A 24,216-nucleotide genomic window follows, 5' to 3' on the forward strand; every position below is an offset into this window, starting at 1 on the left:
TGACTGCCATTATATGACAGACAGATTGCAACGGTTTGAGTTAAAAATCTTTGTTTGTGTTCTACTGAAGAAATAAAGTCACCTACATCTTGGATGCCCTGAGGGTAAGCAGATAAACATCAAATTTTCATTTTTGGGTGAACTGTTCCTTTAACAGTAGTTGGTTGATGTGGTTAAAATGTGGGAAAATTAAGTCAGAGCTTGAGATCAGTACAAAGGGATTGCCCCCTTAGAAAGAATTTGTGCCCCCTCAGTTTTCTTAACAAACTTATTTATTTAAACCGTTAATGGATAATTAATTTGTAGAGCATGGGCGCACCATCTGCAGAGCACATAAAGTTGTGTTCAATTTGAGTGGATCAATCAGCATCAGCCTATGCCATAAAGGAGGCTACCGCAAGAGCAATTTGCAAGCAGATTCCGGGTTATGGTTATCACATTTTCTCCAGCACAGCTGGCTGCACGGCAAAACCTGATTTTTTTTTACCAAGTGCGACATGTTCCTGGAACAACATCTTTGTTGACCCTGAAACAACATGAAGAACCAGTTTATAGTTTTTGTGAAGTGTTTGGCACTTGTTAATTTCCTCTGATTTTAGGGATTACTCATGGTTAAAGGTTTTATACTCATGGTTAAATGAATTTTATTCCAGAGTCAAAAAAATATGTTGAAAATGTACATGCCCCCCACCCCCCAACTGAGGTGCTTTGGATCAGTAGAGCACAAAAAACACACAGCTGCACATTGGAACAGAAAGTGTTGGCCTGGTCTCTTCTATACTATTTGTTTTAAATGAACTTTATCTCTGTGTTTCAGGCACTGAGAATAAGAGTGTGGTTTTGGCCAGCAGCGCCATTCACTTGTTGGATGAGAGAGAGTCGCCCATCGCTGCAGGTACCACACTTGCCCACTAACCTTGCATGAACATCACTGCTTATATTACAGAATCTTGTTGTTTCTGTGCACTGGAAGTGTTTATATATGATAGGGATTGTGAGATGGAGAGATAAAGACATAGTCCATGTGAGGAAAAAAGAGACACACTAGACAAACAGTAGGAATGGATGAAAAGAAAATAGAATAATGCAGAGAGGAAATTAGAAAATGTCTGCTTGAACATAAGCCTGGAGGAACACTCACACACACACATAGACGTACGCTCATGCACAAATGATTCATGTTATAACTGACAGAGAAATGAAGTAGAACAGACAGATTTTCACCCTCTACTGGGCATGATTCATTGTTTTGCTGGAGCGGACATACACAACTAAAATCAAGCTCTATACAGTATTTAATGTTGTTTATTTTGTATATTTTAAATTTGAAGTATCTTATACATTTTTCATTTTTATGCTTTAATGGTAATCGTTAATAAACACATTTAACAAAAAAAAAAAAAAAAAAAAAATCATACAGGCACATACATATACCACAGATATGACACATTGAGCTTTCTGGCTCAATAAGTGTTGGTTGGTTTGATTTTAAAAATAATTATTATGTATATATTTTTTTAAATAATGTGCATACAGTGCTTCAGATGTGATACTGCTCAGTTTCATATGCACATTGCAGCACACACTAATGCAGCCTGACATGCTGATGACAGAACACTCTTGTGTAACCGGGGCATTTGTATGCATATGTGTGTGCGTGTGTCCTTGATGTGTTTGTAAAGCCAGTTTACAGGATTTCTATCTATAATTTCAACTTGAATGTGATTTAATTAAAATTAAATTGTTTCAGTGTGTGGGTGTGACTTATGAATGTACCATTTTTCCTTGAGTGTTATCAAATGGTTCTAAGGTGTGACCAATGTTTTTTTTATCCAATGTGCTTTCTAAAACACTTTTATCTTAAACTGTTATACGGTAATAATAATTAAAAAAGAATAATTATTACTTGGTGATAATAATTGAAAAGAATAATTAAAAGAACAACACAATGTTTAAAATTATTTTAGTTTTTGCACACCACAGGACATGTAAAGGTTACCAATCTACAATATATTTTGACAACTGACCAGTTATTGCTTAGCTGTGTGCTCTTCTGTTATATAACACACATAGATCGTTTCTGACAGACCAACCCTTCATATGCATGTTATGTAATTTTGTATATTCCATCATAGGCCATCTATATCACCATTTCCTTCGTGTCATCTCATTTCTCAAGAGCTCAAAATCTCTTTATTCCCTGTATCTGTATATTTACATGGCTGCTTATGCAATATTCATAGAACACATTATGACGACATTAGACACAATGACATTAGGATCTGTCTACAAGACCTAATTATGAACTGATAGGAAACTGAGAGGACTGATAGTCCGTTCATCATAATTTATCATATTTTATAATTAAAGATCACAAAATATGCAATAGACTATAAATAAACCCTTCAAACTGGTGTAGTTTCTTGCTTTTTACCAGCTCTGCGTTACTTCTGCATCACAAGCGGAATTGCAATAATTGTATTAGCATCAGCCATTCACACACCTCTTTCCCCTGTTTAAGGGGAAACAGGTTATACAGGATAGATTAAAAACATAAATTTGATATGTTCACATAAAGCTCAGTGGCCATTGATATTGCTTTATCCATAGAGCTGCTATGGTGTAAACAGCACTACGGGAGTCTCTCCTCAGTTTTTGGGTGGGGTAGTGTGATAAGGAAGACTTTGACGTCAAAGGAGTAGGAAATCTGTTGTAGGCCATAAACTGTGAGTTGGCTACAATTTGGTAGCATTGTGTTGGATAAGCTTTATGACTAGAGAAAACAGAGAAAAGGGACTTTGGTGCACCCAATATGTACTAGGTGTAGGTAACATGGAGAAACATGAAAAAAATACATGTACACATCGCTAATTTACATATACTACCAATACAAAACTGGTTGGAAATCTACACACTTGTCCTATAAAACAGAATAACTGTTTGACTTGACAATGAGCCAACTGCCTTTTTGGCCAACTTATCGACTGTTGTTTTTATTCTAGAACTTGCATGTGCATTTGTTTGACTGTCCTAGCCTAATTTAAGCTAAAAAGAAAATGCACTATTGAAACGAAATCTCGATGGACAGTTTTGGAGAATTATGTCTTTCCCCTTTCAGGTAGGAGCTGTATTTGGATAATTAGAAAATAGCTGCCCCAGGGCCAGTGCTAATATGGCTGCCAAGTACGAAGGAAGGAACTTTTACACAACAGAAACTCAGAAGTATGTGGATACTCTGGAGTGTATCCTTGATGAGTATTTGTGCCTCATTTGCATCGTGTGATGCTGATCTTCACATTACTCTAGAGGTTCCTTGTTCTCCTCTCTTTGGATGTTTTTCCGTTCCTCTACCGAATCCGCCTCTTTCGCTTTCTTCTTCAGCTCCCTTTGATACTTGGCAGTTATTGCTGCATATGCACATCCATATACAGCTGCTGCCAACATCATTAAACAAACAATTCCACAAATCACTCCCGTGATGACCACTGTGGCTATGGCGCGTCTGTAATTCACAGGCCGGGATCTCTGTTTGGCTTCGCACTCAGGAAGTATCGCTTCTTCCGAGGGGCTGAAATCACTCCCGGATGGTGATCTGGGGCTTGGATGGAGCTGCCCACTAAGCATGCGATGCTTGTTGTCCAGGTAGTGGATGTTGGCGAACAGGTAGCTGTAGCTGGTGATCATGCAGGAGTGGAAAAACTCATAGGGAATATGCCGGAGGTCTCGGTCCAGCATGAGATGAGGCTGGACGCATGTGACGCTGTCGACCACTCCACCTAAAAACAAGAGAAATGATAAAGCTGAAATGGCTAACAGATGAAGATCATCTTCACTATATGTCTTTGCACAATCAGCTTAACCCCGGGTTAACAAGACCGAGGATTAATTGTTAATACCCTGGGAAAATTATGAGCAGTGTACTGTAAAATGTGAAGAATGATAATCCTCAATTATGTTTACCTTGGGTTTAGAATGACACAGGGTTAACTAATGTAAAAAGCCTTTATGTAAAGCTCAGGATTGGTAACCAGGACATTTTTCTATCCTCACATGGAGCAAGCCATGAACTATCCAAACTGAGCAAAACTGTGTCTTGCTTTAGCAGAATTGTTTGTGTAATAGGTGTATATTGACGGTAATTGAAGGTCATGGAAATAAATTCCATCATCCCAGTCATGAACCAGTAAACACAGATATGATGTAATTATGTGGGGTTTTTTTGGGGCAGAATCTGTGCATTAAATATATTAAGAATAAACAGCAAATACATGTATTTGAAATACTGCCCATCCCTGCAGGAAATCAGCAGTCTAATAAGGAGGTTGATTAGTAAAGTACCTTATGTATTTAAAAAAAAATACAAAAATACTAAGATTAAATGTACTTAAATGCAAAATAAATTAGATTATTTTATAAATTAGAGTATTTTGTATTTCAAATACATGCCCATCGCTGCTTACAACTGCAGTTCAAAAGAGACATGTCCCATGATCTGTCGACTAAAGGGAAAATCCATGGAGCTCCAACAGGTGCGGCCCAAATCTGGAGCCTGCTCCCGGTTGCCAGCTGCATTAGAACTGTCCTTTAGCTCATCAGCCAATGCAATTGTGAGATACGTGATTAACTCATTCACACCTACGTAGAAAAGAATGCCACTGGCAGAGTGGAAGACAGGACACTCAAGCTTAACTTTACATAGGGCATAACATATGCCAAGTTTTCGACATTTACAAAATGTCTGTTTTTTTCTCCCACTACTGGTGTCCAAATCCCCAGCTGAAGTTTATAGGATGAAATCTGTGAAAATACATTTAAACTATATCACTTCTATTTTCCTATTTTTAAAGAAGATTTAAATAAATACATTTGAATAATCAAATAATAAATAGGATATTATTAAATATTAATTTATTTTTATTATTCCAAGCATATGAGATTTTATTTACAGTAGACGATCATGCGACCATGCAGATTTATTTTTACAGACATCCACATAAGAAAAATTACCGTACGAACAGGGCTATAGAGTTTTTTTTTCTCTGTGATAGGAAATGAGAAATTACTCTTGACTTTTTGCTACATATATTTCAGCAGAATTGTCATAATTTAGAAAGATTCTTACCTGAATTATTAATTTGTAAGAAATCATTTTAAGCTATGTAGTAATATTTATTTATTTTTGGAATGAGTGAACACTCTTTTGAGGATTTGACCATTTTGTTACCTTTGAAGGCAAATGTCTCCAACCATAGTTTGAGTCCTATCAGATGACAGTCACATCTCCAAGGATTGCCCTTCAGCTGCAGAACTTTAAGATTTCCAAGAGCCTCTAGGTGTATACGGTCCAACTTAGTTAGCCGATTGTAATGGAGTGACAGATGGGTCAGAAAGTGAAAACTGTCAGCAAGAGCTCCAGGTAGACCACCTATGGTGTTAATGGACAAGTCCAATATAGTTAGATTTCTTATTGAAACCAAAAGGCGTCGATCCACTTCCCGGATAGAGTTATTGGCCAGGCTGAGGACCTTTAAGCTTCTAAGTCCCAAAAGGGCACTGGGGGAAATCGTTGAGATTGAATTGTTTGCTAGGTCCAGAATTTGAAGTTGGGGTGTCTCTCGAAAGGACATGGAGCCCAGGCCTCGAAGATGGTTGTTTTGGAGATACAACTCCAAGGTGTCTTGATGAAGTTTTCGTGGAATATCATATAATCCTCGTCCCCGGCAGTCCACCACTTTGTTGTGAGTGTCACACGTGCACTCCTTGGGGCAAGAGGAGACTGTCTGGAGCAATAACAGGCTGGATAATGCAAAGACCACACCTGGTAAAGAGATGGAAAATGGAGTAAATTACCATTGCATTTATTTGGCCTTGATTCTAAGCCTTACACAAACAGCATATTAATTAGGATGACACAATCATCAGACATTAACCAGTCTCGCACAATTCAAACGAAAACACATAAAGTGACCCAGCACTGTCTGCTACCTGTGGTTCTTTATGTAGGTGGTAACATACACTGTAATGTGTAGTCCCATTTACAGCTCTAGTAATCCTGATTTGGGAATCTATTTAAAGTGGGATATATAGTACATTCAATGTCATCCACATGCAGTGCAGTACACTCATGTAAAGCAATGTATAATATATAACAAATCTCAACTCTTAACTGCTTTCATTGGGATGATTAGGCTGTGTATCATCTCCATAAACATGTCATGAAACCTTGTAATGAAATGAAAAGGGAGCATATTTACAGAAAGTAAAATCGGACTCAGAATGGAGCCTTGTGGCACTCAAGTAGTGGGAACTGTGACTATTAAGAACAAACTAATTTGCGAAAGTTTATTGCAGCATTGTGGATGCTAACCTATATAATTTGTAATCTGTTTAAGAGGATACAGTGATCAATGGCCCTCTCCTTCTGTCAGCCTGTGTGTAGGGAATTATTGGATGTAATTGGCCCAATCAATGGTCATGAACGATGAGCCTATCTCTTTCAGATCTGGAAGAAGGCATATTTAGACAGGATTTTTCCTTTCCCACGTTCCAATTATGCAAATGTGGAAGGATTGTACAAGCGAGGATATGTGAAGATTTGCTGGCTAGCTATCTTTTGCAGAGTGAGGCATCCTCCTGCCACATATGCCTTGTCAGTCACCTCACAGATAATTGGCAAAGCATAAGTGTCTGTGTGTGACGTCATGAAATCCCTTCTGCCTATGAATACTGGTGTGTGTTTACACGTTTTTAAGACACCAGTCATGCTGATGCCGTTCCCCATAGCATCAACACCAAGACGCAGCATCTTGTTTCCCTTCTAAAGGAACAGCATTGGCTGTTTAAAGTGTTTAAAGCAATATAAAACAGTAATATTTTGTAGGCAGCTACTGATGATAGAGAGTACACTAGGAGAAACAGTGCCCATCTTTTACCAGCTTTGTTCTGTACAATTTAAACAACAAAAGAACATAAAATATATCTAACAGCTCAGGAAGAGAAATTTAACAAGTGGAAATATAAAACAACTTGAAACAGTTGTAATTTGTACTTGCAATCACTGCAGTGATTTTGTTTATAAAAAGCTGCAGAACTACTCACCAGCACTACTCACTCATCTACTCACTATCTTTACTAACTATCTAAACTTGGATCAGCAATTGCTGCAATGAGAATGTATAATACAGAGTTTAAAATTGAAAACAGCTTTGGACTATGATTTTTTTTTTTTTTTTGTTTTTTTTTTTTTTTAATGAGATTAGGATAAAAATGTATTTTGACCTTTGCAGAGAAATAGCTCCCTTGTATTAATTCATGCTAATCTGCAGAAGTTGGTATAATAGTTGCAGTGATTACAGCTTAATTTTGGTTAGGAACTTTATAGTGTTTTCACATTTTTATTTGCAAAAATAGAGAGTGAGAAAAAGAGTGCATTTCTGATATGGCAACTCTTGGAGAGATTGAAATGTTAATGGACATGACAATAATAATGTATTTGGTCACAGGGGAATAAATCTACTACACTGCTGCTGCTGCTGCTGCAAAGCAAGTGCAGCAAGTACACATCCTACTGCCAATACATCTACAGACATGCAGCTGTGAACATGTAAGACAAACTTAAAAAGAAAAGAAAAGAAACTTTTTAATGTATTTTTTACCAGGGCCTTACACAGACATTTTTGGGAACAAATGCATCTTTTAATAATTTACACTAATTGAAATAATAAAATAATTTTTTGCACTGCGGATTTGGCACAGAAGCTTCTTATATATATTGTATATGGTAACACTTTAAATCTAGTGAGAAGCCAAAGCCATGTGGACCATGTGTGCAAGTTGTTGATTTGTGCCAATCTATGGAGCTACTACAGTCTTTAGTATTGTGTGTGACAACAATCATTCATTGTTTTGGATGTCAAGTATTAGTAATGATGCTTCTGAGACTGCATGTTGGTGAAGCCAATATCAGAATCTATAACTGCTCTTTTGTTATAACTGTGCCATCTTCCCCAAAGTCACAGTTAATATTGTATTTGTAAACACAATTTAATTTCTGAGGGTTATTGAGAAGTGAAACAGATTTAGCGTGGGAAATTATTGGACTACAAAATAAATATCTGGCTTTCAGCTGATGCATTTACAAAGTGATTTACTGGACACTTACTACAATGCCAACCCCCCTAGAGCAACCTGAAGCTAAGTACTTTTTTAAGGGCACATAAATGGTGATAGTCACCCTTTGTGGGGTTTACTAAATACAAATGTTTTTTTTAAAGTGCCCCTATTATGCCTTTTCAAATATGATATTTCATGTAGTGTGTCATGTAGCTGTATGTGAACATAAACTATCTGCAAAGTTGTGACGCCGACAGTGCACTATAAATAAAGTTTTTGTCTAACAAAAAAAAGAGTCGGCTCACATTCGCCTAAACGAGTCGTCAGCAATTCGAATCTTTTTTCTGTAACGGCCACACGTCACGAGCTACACATTTGCGTAATGTCCGCCCACATTCAATTTCGCGAACAACTTGCCCGCCCACAAACAGTAGGCCTACCATTTTCACATGTCAAGAATCATGTCAAGAAGACGCCCTGCGCTGTGACAGTGAATTTGTTTTATATGCCCTTCCGAAAGATGAAACTACCAAGAATGAGCGGTTAACATTAATTTTTTTCAACACCTCAGCAGTACAATTCCAATCTTGTGTTGTGTTCGCGTCATTTTACTGATGACTGCTTTTCCGATCTTGGGGAGTAACGTTACAACGCGAGATTCACCAAACGCTTGGTTTTAAAAAATGGATCAGTGCCCAGTTTATTTGGACCGGCTTGCTCCTCTGAACTTCTACCTGTAAGTATGATTAATAATTGTATTTTCTAGCGATCGTTCAAAATACGTCTTTGTGTATGTTATGGTGTGTAACAACCCCGCACATGTCTTGGTAACCGGCTAACTTGCGTTTCTGTAGTTCTGTTGTTCAGCTGTGAGTGCAATGTAGTCTAAAAATTGTGATTGATGCAGCTTGACTGTCTGTCTGCCTTATTAGTTTAAGTAATGATAATGATAAACGATGGCTTAACGCAGTGTTATGCATTGTACAATGTTGAAGTTCACAACGTAGAGGTGTGCCCGGTTAGCTTACAAAAGCAAATTGCAAGCACTTTCCACAGTTAACATATGACACCCACTGAGAAACGTCCTGCTCCGGTCGTGCTTGCAAAACAGTTTCTTGTCGATGTGACACTTCAACAGTTTCATCGCCAGACTCCGGCTCTAATTGATAGAGTAAAATCGAGGCTATCTTTTCTATGCATTGACAGGTCTCCGCAGCTGTCATTCAGTTATGCCAATGGGCGTTTTGTTTTGCGCTGAAGCGGTAGACCAATCCAAAAGGACTGCACCATCTGACCAATCACAGCAGTGAGGGCTCACTGAAAGGAGGGGTTTAGAGAGACTGATTCTTCGAACTGCTTCACACGAGTCGTTTACGAATCATTTAGAAACGGGGTAAAAATAAATCTAATTTTGGAGAAAACTAAGGTGTTTTTTGAACTTGCATACATGTAAACCTGTTTTAAGAGACTATTACAACAATATTAACTACCTTTAAAATGGCATAATAGGGGCACTTTAAAGCCCCAACTCTCTCACTGTTTGATGAGAACCAATGAGCATTTGTATTTTGCTTATCTTCTTATACAGATATAACATTTGTGCAGTGTTTGGAGTGGATTTGTTCACTGACCTGAAGGGTTGCTAAATTAAGGACACCAACATCAGACTAATGAGAACAGGGCTGTCCTCTCTCCATATTTTCAGCCATATTGAGTATGTGTGTGTGTGTGTGTGTGTCTGTGTGTGTGTGTGTGTGGATAGACAGACAGACAGACAGACAGACAGACAGACAGACAGACAGACAGACAGACAGACAGACAGACAGACAGACAGATAGATAGATAGATAGATAGATAGATAGATAGATAGATAGATAGATAGATAGATAGATAGATAGATGATAGATAGTTTTTAGTGAATTGATAATGAATTGATGAAAAGTGAGTTGATGAAAAACGAGACTGCACACTTTTATCAAAATAACTGAAATAGGTATAAATATCGTAATATCATAATTGTAAATAAAAGTTTGTGATTCAAGAAAGTAGATCTAAAAAATTTCTGTTTCAGAGTGATGAGTGAGTGGCACTGTGTTTATTTACAGAATGCAGCTGATAATATCATGTTTTCAGAGCAGCTTGGTTTACAGTAAATGGTGCTTCTCACCAATTCCATCTCTGCAAGCACGTTTAATGTGCATTATGGAACAAGATGTATATTATGTGTTAGTGGGTTATTGTAAAGAGTGTGAAGACTCTTAAATGTAACAGTTATCTGTTTACAATATCAAATGTCATGTGACTATTAACCGACCAAGTGAAGCATGACCATGCAAATGTGTCACTAAATTGAAAAATCTCATAGGGAACTTTAAATATTTTATGTCTAAGGGGTTCAGCTGCTAAAAAAGATGAGTTAATTCTTAGAAGCTTTGCTGCACTTCAGTACATAGAAACTAATGGGCAACTCTTTAACACATAGATTGTCTGAACAGTTTGTCATGCCAGTGATCATTTTTAATGTTAAGTAGACCAGTAACACAAAGATTATCTCTTGTTAAATTATTAAATATATCTCTGTTGTGTAAACTCACCTTCCATGGTTTCTAGAGTGTTCCTTCTGTCAGCGTGTCCAGTGTTAGTCCAGCATGTTTGATCAGATTAAAGCTCACAATCCCAGAAATAAGAACTTGTGTTACTGGACGACAGTCATTTTCTTCTTCGGTGCCTCTTTCTATCTCTCTTTCGTTCTCTATATATGTGTATATATGCAAATACCTTCATGTTTTGCTCTGTATCATCTTCATATCCATTGCCTCATACATACCCACACACAAATAAAAACACACTCTCATTGTCAAGGGCCACTCTCTGACTCTCTCTCTCTCTCTCTCTCTCTCTCTCTCTCTCTCTCTCTCTCTCTCTCTCTCTCTCTCTCGCTCTCTCTCTCTCTCTCTCTCTCTCTCTCTCTCACACACACACACACACACACACACACACAGTGTTCTGTTGAACTGCTCTGACATCACTGAGTGTCCGCAGGCAGAGAACTGGCAGAGCATGCCCTAGCATCTCTCTCGTTTCCCTCACTCACACACACACACACACACACACACACACACACATGCACACGCACATGCCTGAAGCTCCTTCACCAGCTCACGCGGTGTTGCTCACATGCACACTGCCTTCAGAAAGCACTGACCTCCTTTGCATTTCCAAATGTTATGCTGTGTGCACTGTCCTTAAGAAGCAATCACACCCTTCAGTGTTTCTGGGATAAAACACTGGCAATCACACCCTTCAGTTCACTCACAGTTTAGACTGAAGAACTGACAACAATTTGATGATGTTTATTTATTGTTATGATAATTTAAGACTGGACTCATTTTTGCTGTGTGCTCTGGACCTAAAATGATCAAATGTAGTGACGTTGAGTTTTGAATGCACATCCACCACTCATCGCCACATGCTGGTATCCCAAATATTCTTTTAGCAGGTTAACAAGAAAATCAACCACAAAAAGACTGTGTTGGTCCACCAGATAAACTAGAACCAAACTGACACCAGCCAGCATTAACCAGTGGAGCAGCATAGAACATCACACCAGGAGCGCAAACTGCAGCACTTCTCTTCTAATAGGTCTCAGGTTTTGTAACATGGTTTCTAGAAAGCTGTGGGCATGTTTTTTTTTTTCTCTCAGAGGAGACTTTTTTCTAATTACTTTACTATAGAGATTTAGCTGATATCTGGAAATTTGTTGTCACTGTTGTGTCGCTTGTGTCAGTATGCCCTTGTCTTAGTAGTGTTTGCAGCCAAGGGTTCCTTCACTTAATACACTCTTAAAAATAAAGGTGCTTCACGATGCCATAGAAGAATCTTTTTTGTCTTGAATGAACCTTTTGTTTCACAAAAAGTTTTTTGTGGTGAAAGAAGGTTCTTCAGATTATAAAATGGTAAGAAGAGATGGTTGTTTAAAGAACCTTTGACTGAATGGTTCTTTGTGGAACCAGAAATGTTTTTTCTAGGAAATCTCAGTGAAGAACCTTTCAAAGCATCTTTATTTTTAAGAGTGTAGTCCAAGTAATAAACAATTGCTCTCTCCTTAACCAGTACTCTGCTACTTTTCTATCAGAGTTTAAGTCTAAAATCAAAGCTTGTTGTAGGTCTTTATTGGTGTGCCATGTTTAATGTTCTGTAAGTTGTTGTAATTTACAGATGATTGTTATTGGCTTTTAGTGATGCTCCTTTGTAGAACTCTCTCTTGTTCTTCACCATACTGACCTTTCCATGTCTTTTCGGTCCCATTTTTAAAATATTAACAAGCAGTTTCTGGCAACATACAGTAAACTACACTTGATAGGTCTGATATGAGCTCTCATGTATTTTTAGATATTACTCTGTAGGCAGATCTGATATCATTGGTGCTATTAGTGTTACATTGACATTTGCATTAGATGTGCAAGTGGAAATTGGTGTGTGTGTGAGTGTTTTCATGTAACTGTTCTGACCTTGTGGTGAATCTGTCTTGTAAAAAAAGCTGCAATTCATGTGTATGTTCTACCCTGTTTTTGATCCTCAAGTTCGAACATAATTTTAAGAGCAGAACTCGTACTGAACTGAAGTGATTTACAGCTCATATAAAAAGAGTGATCTTTAGCCAAACATTTTGACAGAATGGCAGGCAACATGAGTCATTACATATCAATACATGACTTTAAAATGAACATGAACAATTCCCAAAATGTTTAAATCATTTGGAAAGTGTGCAGAGGCAATATACTCTGTCTAGAGGACTTGTCTAGTTTCTAAAGTCATTACCCATTCACACACTTTTCTTGTTAAAAATGGTGGATGAAACATTTTTTGTTCATGTGTTTTTGTTATCCTCATGTACAGAGACAATTATTCTAACTTATATAACTTAAAAGTTATCCATTAGTAGGTTAATTTAATGTGGTGCTTGCTTTTAAAACATGGCTCTGTTGATTTGTGTGGCCCACCAAGCTCAGCTGTTGTATAGAGAATGCTATCTGTTGACATTCCCATTCATCTCAGTGGCACTTGCCAAGGCTGGCACAGGACCCACGGAAGTACGCAATTAGAAATCACTTTCTAATATCAGTTCTGGACACAGTTGTTTTTAAGTCAGTGACCTGAGTTGTATATAACACTTTTATAAAATGCTTACTACATATAGATGGTAAGGTTTCATTAAATAAACACAGCAGCAAACATAAAATAATTTATTGATAGCAATAAATAATCCTTTCACCAAGCAATGTAATTCTACAGCAATGTTTACCAGACTCGGCAGTGACATATTAATACTCATGTAATGTAGTCAGGTTGGTTTATGGAGTATTTCCCAACAACCTAGGTGGTTAACCAGTCGGAAAGGAACTTCATCAATCAATTTATCATTTTAATTTTGCTTGTGAATAAATTAAAATCAAAATATTTACTGACATGCTATGGTTTGTTTTAATATTTCATCAGCTGTGGGTATTCAGATGAAACTAGAGTTCTTCCAGAGGAAGTTCTGGACTGCCAGCAGACAGGTAATCACATGTGCACGCACACACATGTTTGTTTTTGTGAATTGTGGGGACATTCCATAGACGTAATGGTTTTTATACTGTACAAACGATATTTGCCATCACCCTACACCTTCCCTACACCTAAACCTAGCCCTCACAGGAGACTGTGCATATCTTTACATTCTCAAAAAAACGTATTCTGTATGATTTATAAGCCTTTTGAAAAGTGGGGACATGGGCAATGTCCTCATAAGTCACCCTCTCCTTGTAATACCTATGTCATACCCATGTTATTACACAAATTTGTGTCCTGATATGTCACAAAAACAAACACACACACACACACACACACACACACACACACACACACACACACACACACGTTTTATGGGGACATTCCATAGGCATAATGGTTTTCATACTGTACAAACCATATTTTCTATCGCCCTACACCTACCCTACACCTAAACCTAGCCCTCACAGGAGATTGTGCACACTTTTACTTCCTCAAAAAAACTCATTGTGCATGATTTATAAGCCTGTTTCCTCATGGGGACCTAAGAAATGTCCCCACAAGGTTAAAATCTACTGGTATTACTATCCTTGTGGGGACATTTGGTCCCCACAACGTGATGAATACCAGGTATACACACACACACACACACACACACACACACACACACACACACACAGATATTCATATTACTATGGGTTCATTCTATAGGTGTAATATTTTTTTTTATACTGTTCAAGCTTTATTTTATATCCCCTTACCCCCAACCCTATATCTAAACCTACATTGTAAAAAAAAAGACTGTGATATTAACGGTAAAAGACTACAGCAAAAACCTATTAATTGATCAATGGTAAGTTCCCATACTATATCAGGTGAAAAACTGTATTACACATTACATTTGTTACGGGTGTTGCAGAATCAGAATCAGAAAGAGCTTTATTGCCAAGTATGCTTGCGCAAACAAGGAATTTGTTTCAGTGTTATTAGATTCCAGTACACAGAGACAACAACGCACAGACAATAAAAATAAGAGAACAAGAAAAATACACATATGTAAGCACAAATAGACAAAAAATAGAAATAGAAAATAATAATTATAATTTGCAAAAAATAAATTGACAAATAAATAGGTGGTATGTACAGTTGTGCTATAGGTGATAGGATGGAATGCAGGGATGTGTTAGGAATGTATTAGGGTGGAGGTGGTAGTAATAGATGTCAGATTATTCCACACATTTTTATTGCACAATGGGAGGAACATTGTAACTGTTCATAAGGTGGATTGCCTGGGGGAAAAACTGTTCATGCGTCTGGTAGTCCTGATATTTGGGGCTCTGTAGCGCCGGGTGGTAAGAGTTCAAAGAGGGAATGGCTTGGATATGAGGGGTCCAGAGTGATTTTCTGAGCTCTTTTCCTCACTCTGGATGATATAGTTCTTGAAGGGTGGGCAGGGGAGCACCAATAATCCTCTGGGCAGTCCGAACCATTCTCTGCAATCTTCTGATGTCTGATTTTGTAGCTGAGCCAAACCAGACAGTTACTGATGTGCACAGAACAGACTCGATGACAGCTGAGTAGGACTGTCTTAGCAACTTGCGAAGGAAGTACAACCTTTGTTGGGCCTTTTTTTACAATGGAGTCAATGTGAGTGTCCCACTTCAGGTCCTGGGAGATGAAACATCCCAGAAACTTGAATGTCTCCACTGTAGCCACAATGATCCATGATGGTGAGTGAGGAAAGTGCAGGGGGGTTCCTCCTGAAGTCCTCTATCATCTTGACAGTTTTGAGCTTGTTCAGCTCCAGGTTGTTGTGACTGCACCAGACAGCCAGCTCTTTTACCTCCTGTTTGTAGGCAGACTTGTCACCATCCCGAATGAGGCCGATAACCGTGGTGTCGTCTGCAAAATTCAGGAGCTTGACAGAGGGGTCTTTAGAGGTGCAGTCGTTGGTGTAGATGGAGAAGAGCAGTGGGGAGAGAACACAACCTTGAGGGGCACCAGTGCAGCTGCTTGACATGAATTTCCCCAGTCTCACCAGCTGTTGCCTATCTGTCAGAAAGCTGGTGATCCATTGACAGATAGGGCTAGGAACAGAAAGTTGGTTTAGTTTGGTGTGGAGGAGTGAAGGAATGATGGTGTTGAAGGCCGAACTGAAGTCCACAAACAGGATCCTCACATAAGTCCCTGGTCTGTCCAGATGCTGCAGGATGAAGTGCAAGCCAGTGTTCACTGCATCATCCACTGACCTGTTTGCTCGGTAAGCAAACTGCAGGGGGTCCAGTAAGGGTCCGGTGATGTCCTTCAGATAAGCCAGAACCAGTTTTTCAAACGACTTCATGACGACAGATGTTAGCGCCACAGGTCTGTAGTCATTAAGTCCTGTTATCTTGGATTTCTTTGGAACAGGCATAATGGTTGAGCGTTTTAGGCAGTCAGGGACTTCCCACAGCTTCAGAGACCTGTTGAAGATCTGTGAAAAGATAGGGGCCAGCTCGTCAGCGCAGGTTTTCAGACAGGCTGGTGTCACACCGTCTAGGCCTAGTGCCTTTATTCTTTTATTCTTCATGAAGACCTGGCGCACCTCATCTTCGCTGATCTGAAGTGAAGGAGGGGGGGAGAGGGGGGTTGCTGGAGGTGGTAATGGTTGTGTGAAGAGATCGTCAGAGCGGGTGTGGGGGGTTTCGAATCTACAATAAAACTCATTCAGGTCTTCAGCAAGTCGTTGAGTCGCCTCAGTGCTTGGGGGTGGTGTCCTGTAGTTTGTGATGTTTTTCAGGCCTTTCCACACTGAACTTGAATCATTTGAAGTGAACTGATCTTCTAACCTTTTTGCATAGGTCCTTTTAGCCACTCTAATCTCTTTATTCAGTGTGTTCCTGGTCTGGTTGTACAAGACTCTATCCCCTTTTCTGTTGGCATCCTCTTTGGCCTGACGAAGATGTCTGAGTTTTTCTGTAGTCTCGCGTAGCCAGACCTTCAGACTGACGGCTGTCCAGGCAGGCAGGTAGTTCAGTATAGAAATCAATTAAGTCCCCAGAGTTTTGTTCCAGCTCACCCCCAGCGGTGGTGCAGTGGACAGGGCTCTCCATAGCCCTCTCTTGTTCCAAGTAGGACTCCGTCGTGGGCGCTGTAGCCAGCTCTCGCACCTGGTCGGACGTGATATGCTCCGGCTCAACGGCGATACTCCTCGCTGTGGCTCCGTTTGACCACAGCTCTGTCGCTCGCGGCTCTGTGTCACACAACATCAAAGATCGACAGAGAAATGAAGACACGAGCAAACTAATAAAGGGTGGCTGATTAATCAAAGACAGGTGAAGGGAATGACGATAACGAGGGCTAAACCAAAGCAAACAGATCGACAGGGGAGACAATGGGAGAAACCAATGTACATAGACAGAAATGTGAAAACATGTAATTTTACAGTGGTATACAGTTTTGGAAGTGAAAAAGGATGTATAAGTTACAGTGAGAAAGCATTAATTGACATTCACAGAATTCCCTGCATTACATTTTTTTTTTTTTTGCATTATGGTTGTATGCTACATCTAATGTTATTAAATTAATGTTTATATGTTAGTATTTAAAAGCTGCTTGTGATGGGTTTTAGTTCATCATGTGATTTTCTCATCACCACTTGCATTTGGTGGTTATCAGTGTATTACAAAGGTACAAAACTGATTTCAGTAGGTATATTAACATAATATATAGTTAATGAAATTACAGTTTTTAAATGTAAATTTAAGATAAATCCGTAAAACCTCAAATGTTGCTACCATATTTTTATAGTATAATTTTGACAACCACAGCTGCCATTTTTTTTTACTGTAAATTTTATTTACTTTTATTTATTTATGTTTACCTCTCATGGGAAACTTTTTTAAATTACTTTAGTATTAGTATTTTTGCACTTATTGTTATACAATAGGCATTTAGTGTTAAAAGTTCTGTTGTTTGGTGAAATCCAAACAATGCATTTCATGAAGCGCTGTTATAATGCATTTAATGTCGCTGAAGCAAGGCTGGATCATGCAGCATGACTGTGATCAAAACATACAAGCAAGTCAACCTCATAATGGTTAAAAAACCAGAAGACTTTTTTGGAATGACAAAATAAGTTTTGGAATAACCAAGTCAAAGGCTATACTTCAACTGAAATGTGCAGTTAATGCTTGAAAGTGGACAAGTCTCACTGAGCTGAGGAGGAGTGGCCCAAAACCCACCGCAGTGCTGCTAAACACTAAAAAAGAATGACTTTTTTTTTCACTCCATAGGCATCAGAACCAAAAGTATAGTGAAGCAACTTACTTGTCACTCCTAGTCTCAATATTTGTATTTACATTTTTATTATTCATACTTTTTGTGCTCGTAACCCAATCCCTACCCCCAAACCCAACCATTTCTCTGTATAAAATGACAACATAAAATACAGGATAATAGCAGGTGGATACAGTAATTAATACAGTACAGTCACAGTAATTTATTTAATATTTACAAATATTCCAATTTTTACAAGGGCTAATGATTGCTTTTTGTAAGTTGCTAGTTTATCAATATAGCAGCACCTAGTCTTAAAGGTGATAAGCAAGGTGCTTAACCATGCTTTAGTTTTTAACGCCTTGGGAGTGAGAATCAGGTGTAAAGAACTACACAAAGTATTTGGTTGCAGATATTGCAGATAATGGGGGTGTAAGCTGTTATACACACTAATATAAAAATTTATAAATGTGGAGAATATGTATTTTTTTATAATGTTGTTTGCTTCAATAATAATCTTATTTTGCATCCTTCAGTGTGCAGCACTTGACGGGAAGTGTTCCATCAGCTGTGACAATGATGTGAGTGTCAACATTTACTCTTTCACTATAATGTATTTAAAATGTACAACTGTTTTCATATTTTTGTTATTTTTCCACCCTTTTTCTTTCTCCACTTTATATAGGAAATCAGCTGTTACCTCATTGACAACAATGGATTCATTATTGTGGCTGAGGATCTGTCTTTGGTGAGGGACAATTATCTCAAGAACTGCAGTTGTACTATATACTGTTCTTTCCTGACTATTCATTAATGCATAGTCAATATATTATTCCTATATATACAAAAATAATTTTAATCAAAATTTCCACTTCACTTCTGACAGCTAAACTGTGTGCATATGTGTGAATATGTGAAAAAAATGAACAAAATACTTTTTTTATTTTTTTGAGTGTGAGTTTATGTCAATTGCTTAGACAGAATCGTTTCAGGTTACGTATGTAACCTTCGTTCCCTGAGGGAACGAGACGCTGCGTCATGGACCATAATTCCCGCACTCCTGCCGTGCATCGCTTCTTTCCTGGAAGCTAATGCCGGCTTGAAACGCACGTGCTTTATACTTCCTGGTTGCTTACGTCACCCCGCCTGTGACGTCACTCCCGTCATCTGATTGGTTGGCAGACTACGTTCAGAGTGAGGCTCGTCAATGGCGTTCCCCATAGCGTTGTATGACGCAGCCGAGTTCCCGGAAGGGAACCATGTTATTAGTATCCTTGTGATATTTACTCTGGGACTGTCTCTTTCAGACTGGTGTGTTCTTTGGAGAGGCAGAGGGAGCTGTGATGGGCAAACTGGTTTCAATGGGTTCTTTTAAGAGGTATGTCAATGTGATGAATGAGACAAAATACATTAGATTGTTTCTCTTGAGTATGAATAGTTGACCATTTTTGTCAGTTGTTTTGTACAGAAAATGCATCATTACAAAAAGACATACTGAAAACATACTGTTCATGTTTTGATCCAAAAGTTTCTGATCTAACTCAGTTCTGGACACAGCTGTTTTTAAGTCAGTCAGCTGAGCTGTAACTAAGATTTGTAAATAAGATTTGTATTTTTTATGGTTATTACATGAAGCGACATATAGCAAGGTTTCATAAAATAAACAGAGCAGTGAGCATTTAAACATTTATTGATAACAATCAATAATAAGTTGAGATTAACTTTAGATTGGGTACTGCAGAACCATGAACAAATAGTAATAAATGAATTGTAAAGATTTGAATCATTTTTAAAGAGTTTTATTCAGTTTAAACCACAAGTTTATTGACTTTTGTAAGTATTCAAATGCACACGTTGCTTATTGCATGTTTCATGACAATTTCAAGTTGGAATTTCCTGTGAGTGGCACTAAAAGTGCACTCAGTTTTTTTCCTAAAAGGATAAATATGAATGTGGCAATGTATTATGTTGGTTTTTATGCATATTGCAGCAGTTCTGAAATCTAATGTCTCAAGAGTGACCGTAAAAGGATAATGTTTCATTAAATTTGAAATAATTACATTAAATAATACCACCAACACCAAACCAAACGCTGCCCCTAACCCAACCAATAGTGTTAACAAAAGCAAATGTCAGACAAAAATGCATTTGCTGAAGCAAACATGCAATTTTAGCTTGCTTCTACAAATCTTTAAGCTCTTTTATTGTGACTCTTGCTTCACAGAACTGTACCCAAGTGCTCCGTATTGCATGTGCAATGCTGTATGGGGTCAGCAAATTCACTACGTCAGAAAAGCCATACACATGGAGTTGGTCATGTAATGCAAACGTAAAATGTATTAGTTTAGTAAGAGTATTTTGAGGTCATAAGATAAAGTATTGTGCAAGGAAGTCCTTATTACCCAATAATCAGTGTTCATTTCAACTGGAAATTAATTGAGAGAGAGAGATATTTTGATTTTAACACTTTATTATGCCTTTAAAAAAAAAAAAAAAGGCTAATAAGACAAATACAATTTGTCTACATAAAAAAATTAAAATAAATACACATTATTAAAAAAATACATATTACAGAAATTTCTCAGAAAAAGACAACCTTTCACCAATAACCAGTACATATTTTTTCCATCTAAGCTCCAAATTTCTACAAACCCTTCAAGATTATCCATTAAACTATAATAATTAAATTCCAAATGTATTCTAGCTCTCATTATACATTTAAAAAAACAAGAACATCAAGAATATTATTTTGTTCCATTTTTCTTTTTCTTGTTACATAAATTGCAACTTTAGCTTTTCCCAACAAATAATTAAAAAATGTACAAACATTCTTCTTATTCTTCCTAATCTTCACTCCAAAGATAAAACAAACATCAGAGAAATTTTCTCCCAACAACTCAAACAATGCTTTAAAAATAAAAAATAAATAAAAAAAGATCAATCGTTCACATCTAAGAAAACAATGAAACACAGTCTCTCTATAGTTACAAAAAGGACATATATCAGTAACTTCAGAGTTTAAAATAGACACAAAAGCATTTACTGCAATTATACCATGCAGTATCCTCCATTGAATATCTCCAACCCTTTTTGACAATGGTGGCTTATAAATTGTTTTCCATTCTGGCATGATCTCATCTTTTACTTCTAAATATTTCCTCCATGGTGTATCAATCCTATTTTTTAATTTTTCTTTATTCAACACTTTAACACAAAAATAATATACAGTTTTTCCTCCAACAGAATTAAAAAGAGTAAAACGAACATCATTTTTAAAAATCCAAGTTAAAAACAAAGAGGATTTTTCTGTTAACGTCTTTCTTTTTTCTACAATACTCCATGCTTTGAACACACTACAATAAAAAGGAAAAAAACCTCTTACATACAAAACATTAGTATCCAGAAGAAATATTGATTGTTTTAAACCTAAATTTCCAACATGTTTAAAAATACGTCCAGACAACACTCGCCATGGAGTATCCAATTTACCATATAAAAACTTTTGCACAAATTGTTTTCTAAATGCAGCTTTCCTGCTTGCCAAATGAATCAATCCTTGACCTCCAAATTCCTTTGATTAATATAAAATATTCTGTGGTAACCAATGCATTTGGTCCTAAAAAAATCAACAAGCATTCTTTGTACTTTTGTCAACAAATCAACTGGGGGTTCTAAAACTGCTAACTTATGCCACAATATGGAGGCTATTAAATTGTTAATAATTAGAACTCTACCTCTATAGGACATACATGAGTGAAGCCACTTCCATTTTTTTCCATCTTCCTTCAACCATTTCTAACGTTCCATTCCAATTTTTTTTTTCTATAAAATTATTCCCTAAATAAACACCTAAATATATAAAACCTCCATTAATCCAACTTAAACCACCTGGTAATTGAGGTTTTTCATCCCTCCAATCTCCTACTAATAAACCTGAACTCTTTTTCCAATTAACTTTAGCAGATGAAATTTCTCCAAATTCATATATTATTGAAGTTATTTTGTTGACATCACCTTGATTTTTAATAATAACAAGAACATCATCTGCATATGCAGAAGTACACATAGACGTAAAATTATCATCAATTTTTAATCCCACCAACTCATTACGAAATCTGTTCAATGAAGGTTCAATAGCGAGAGTGTACAACATACCCGATAGGGAGCAACCTTGTCTTATCCCCCTATTTACATGAAAAAATGCACTTAAGCCACCATTGACTTTCAACACACTCTCAATACCCCCATAAAGAACTTTAACCATGTTTATAAAAATTGAAGAAAAATTAAAAGCCTCCATTGTACTCCATAAATAACTGTGTTCCACTCGGTCAAAAGCCTTCTCCTGATCCATTGAAAAAAGACCAAATTTAAAACCAAATAAGTTAGACGTATGAAGTAAATCTCTTATAAAAGATATGTTATCAAAGATTGATCTCCCTGGAACACAATAGGACTGATCACTGTGTATCACATAATTCATTGCATTCTTCAACCTATTTGCTAATGTTTTAGATAGAGCCTTGTATTCTGCACATAACAAAGAGACAGGTCTCCAATTGGCAATATCTCTCAAATCACCCTTTTTTGGTAGCAACGTCAGTACTGCTCTTCTGCAGCTTAGCGGGAGTCGCTCTTCAGCAAAACCCTCATCGAACACTGCTAGCAGATCTGATCCCAATATGCTCCAAAAAGTTTTATAAAACTCTATGGGGATTCTATCAATTCCTGGAGCTTTACCACTGGCCATGTTCATCACAGCTGAGTACAGTTCAGGCAAAGACAAAGGCTGATCAAGTACCGCATTCATTTCAGCTGGCACTTTTGGAAGACCTTCAAAAAACTTATGTGCAATATTAGGATCTTCTTGATACTCAGAGGTATATAAAGCTGAATAAAATTCAACAGTTCTCCTCCGTATTTCAGCAGGCTCTATCAAAACATCTCCATTATTATCCCACAATGAATGAATTAATCTACTTTGTCCATTTTTTTCTCCAGACCAAAAAAAAAAAACTAGTTGGTGTATCCATTTCATTAAAATTCTGAAAACGTGATCTCACTAGTGATCCTTGTCCCTTAATTCCAAGCAGTTCTTCTAAAATATTCTTTTTCTTTTTTATAGTTTGTATAAGTGTAACAATGGGGCTCTGGAGACTGACGTGTGGATCCAAGTGCAAAGCTTTATTAAAAGACGTAGTCAAGACAGGCATGAGTCGAACACCAGCAAACAGGAACAACAAGGGAAATCCGAAAGAATAATCCAGAGACAATCAAAGGTCGGGGCAGGCGGCGAAAGGTCAAAACGAGAAAACAGTCCAGGGGTCGAAAAACACAGAAACACGGGAACCAGGAACTAGAAACAAGGAAGATTAAACACTAAACAACGATCAGTACAGACAGAGGGGGAAGGGAGGGCTTTATACCAAACACTAGGGGTCACATGACAGAAACAACCAATGGGAAACGGACACAAGGATCAGGGGAACCAATGAAAACATGACACAGACAAGGGTGAAGCATGGTGGGTTGAGACAACACATAACATAAAGGGTAAACACTGGAGTGCCCTCTAGTGGGGCTGCCGGGCACTCCAGCTGGTGATTGTGACAATAAGGCTTTGATCTTGAGTTGAAACACTTAATAATTGAAGTTTTATTATATCAGATTAGACATCTTCAATTAATTTAGCAATATTTCTGGAGGCATTTAGAGTGTACTGTTTACAGAATTGTTGAATATTAACTTTCCCCACATCCCACCACTGTTGAATTGATTCAAAATTTTTAACATTACTTTTCCATTGTTCCCAAAAAAACATAAAACTTTTTTTTAAATTATTATCGTTTAACAAAGAAACATTAAAATGCCAGTATGCACTTTTTACTCTTAAAGAATTAATAAAAAAACACCCCACAAACCAATGCATGATCTGAAAAACTTACTGGAGTGATAGCACATGATTTAAAAATCTGTAAATGATGTTTATATCCATATATTTTATCAATCCTGGCCATAGAAATATAATTTTCTCTGTAATGAACCCAGGAATATTGCCTAAAATTTCCATGTTTCTCCCGCCATACATCTGCTAAATCAAAAGTTTCCACAATACTTGAAAGCTTATTTCTTGAAGCCATATGTGGTTCAACATGATTTTGATCCAAATTATTAATTGTACAATTAAAATCTCCAGCTAAAAAAAGAAAATCCCCTGGATCACACCTCATTAGTGTACTAGCTAATTTTTCGAAAAAAAAAAAAAAAAAGGATTCTTTCTCTTGCAATAACAGG

General features: G+C 37.4%; 2 protein-coding genes across 2 annotated transcripts in view; one reads left to right on the plus strand and one right to left on the minus strand.

Moving 5' to 3' along the window:
• Window positions 1-24,216, plus strand: part of cacna2d3a (calcium channel, voltage-dependent, alpha 2/delta subunit 3a) — a 290,790-nt gene that overhangs the window by 241,085 nt on the left and 25,489 nt on the right. The window contains exons 26-30 of the mRNA XM_073818644.1: window positions 818-895; window positions 13,612-13,673; window positions 18,459-18,503; window positions 18,608-18,670; window positions 19,230-19,300. Of these exons, the coding sequence (XP_073674745.1) occupies window positions 818-895; window positions 13,612-13,673; window positions 18,459-18,503; window positions 18,608-18,670; window positions 19,230-19,300 (319 nt within the window). The remainder of the gene's footprint in view (window positions 1-817; window positions 896-13,611; window positions 13,674-18,458; window positions 18,504-18,607; window positions 18,671-19,229; window positions 19,301-24,216) is intronic.
• Window positions 1,278-11,047, minus strand: lrtm1 (leucine rich repeats and transmembrane domains 1). The gene is made up of 3 exons (XM_073818643.1): window positions 10,707-11,047; window positions 5,225-5,818; window positions 1,278-3,776 (listed from the first exon to the last, which is right to left on the minus strand). Exons 1-3 carry the CDS (start codon window positions 10,711-10,713, stop codon window positions 3,298-3,300), a joined length of 1,080 nt encoding a protein of 359 aa, XP_073674744.1. The 5' UTR covers window positions 10,714-11,047; the 3' UTR covers window positions 1,278-3,297.

This window comes from Garra rufa, chromosome 15 (genome assembly GCF_049309525.1).
Source record: "Garra rufa chromosome 15, GarRuf1.0, whole genome shotgun sequence".
In the NCBI taxonomy this organism is placed as follows: Eukaryota; Metazoa; Chordata; class Actinopteri; order Cypriniformes; family Cyprinidae; genus Garra; species Garra rufa.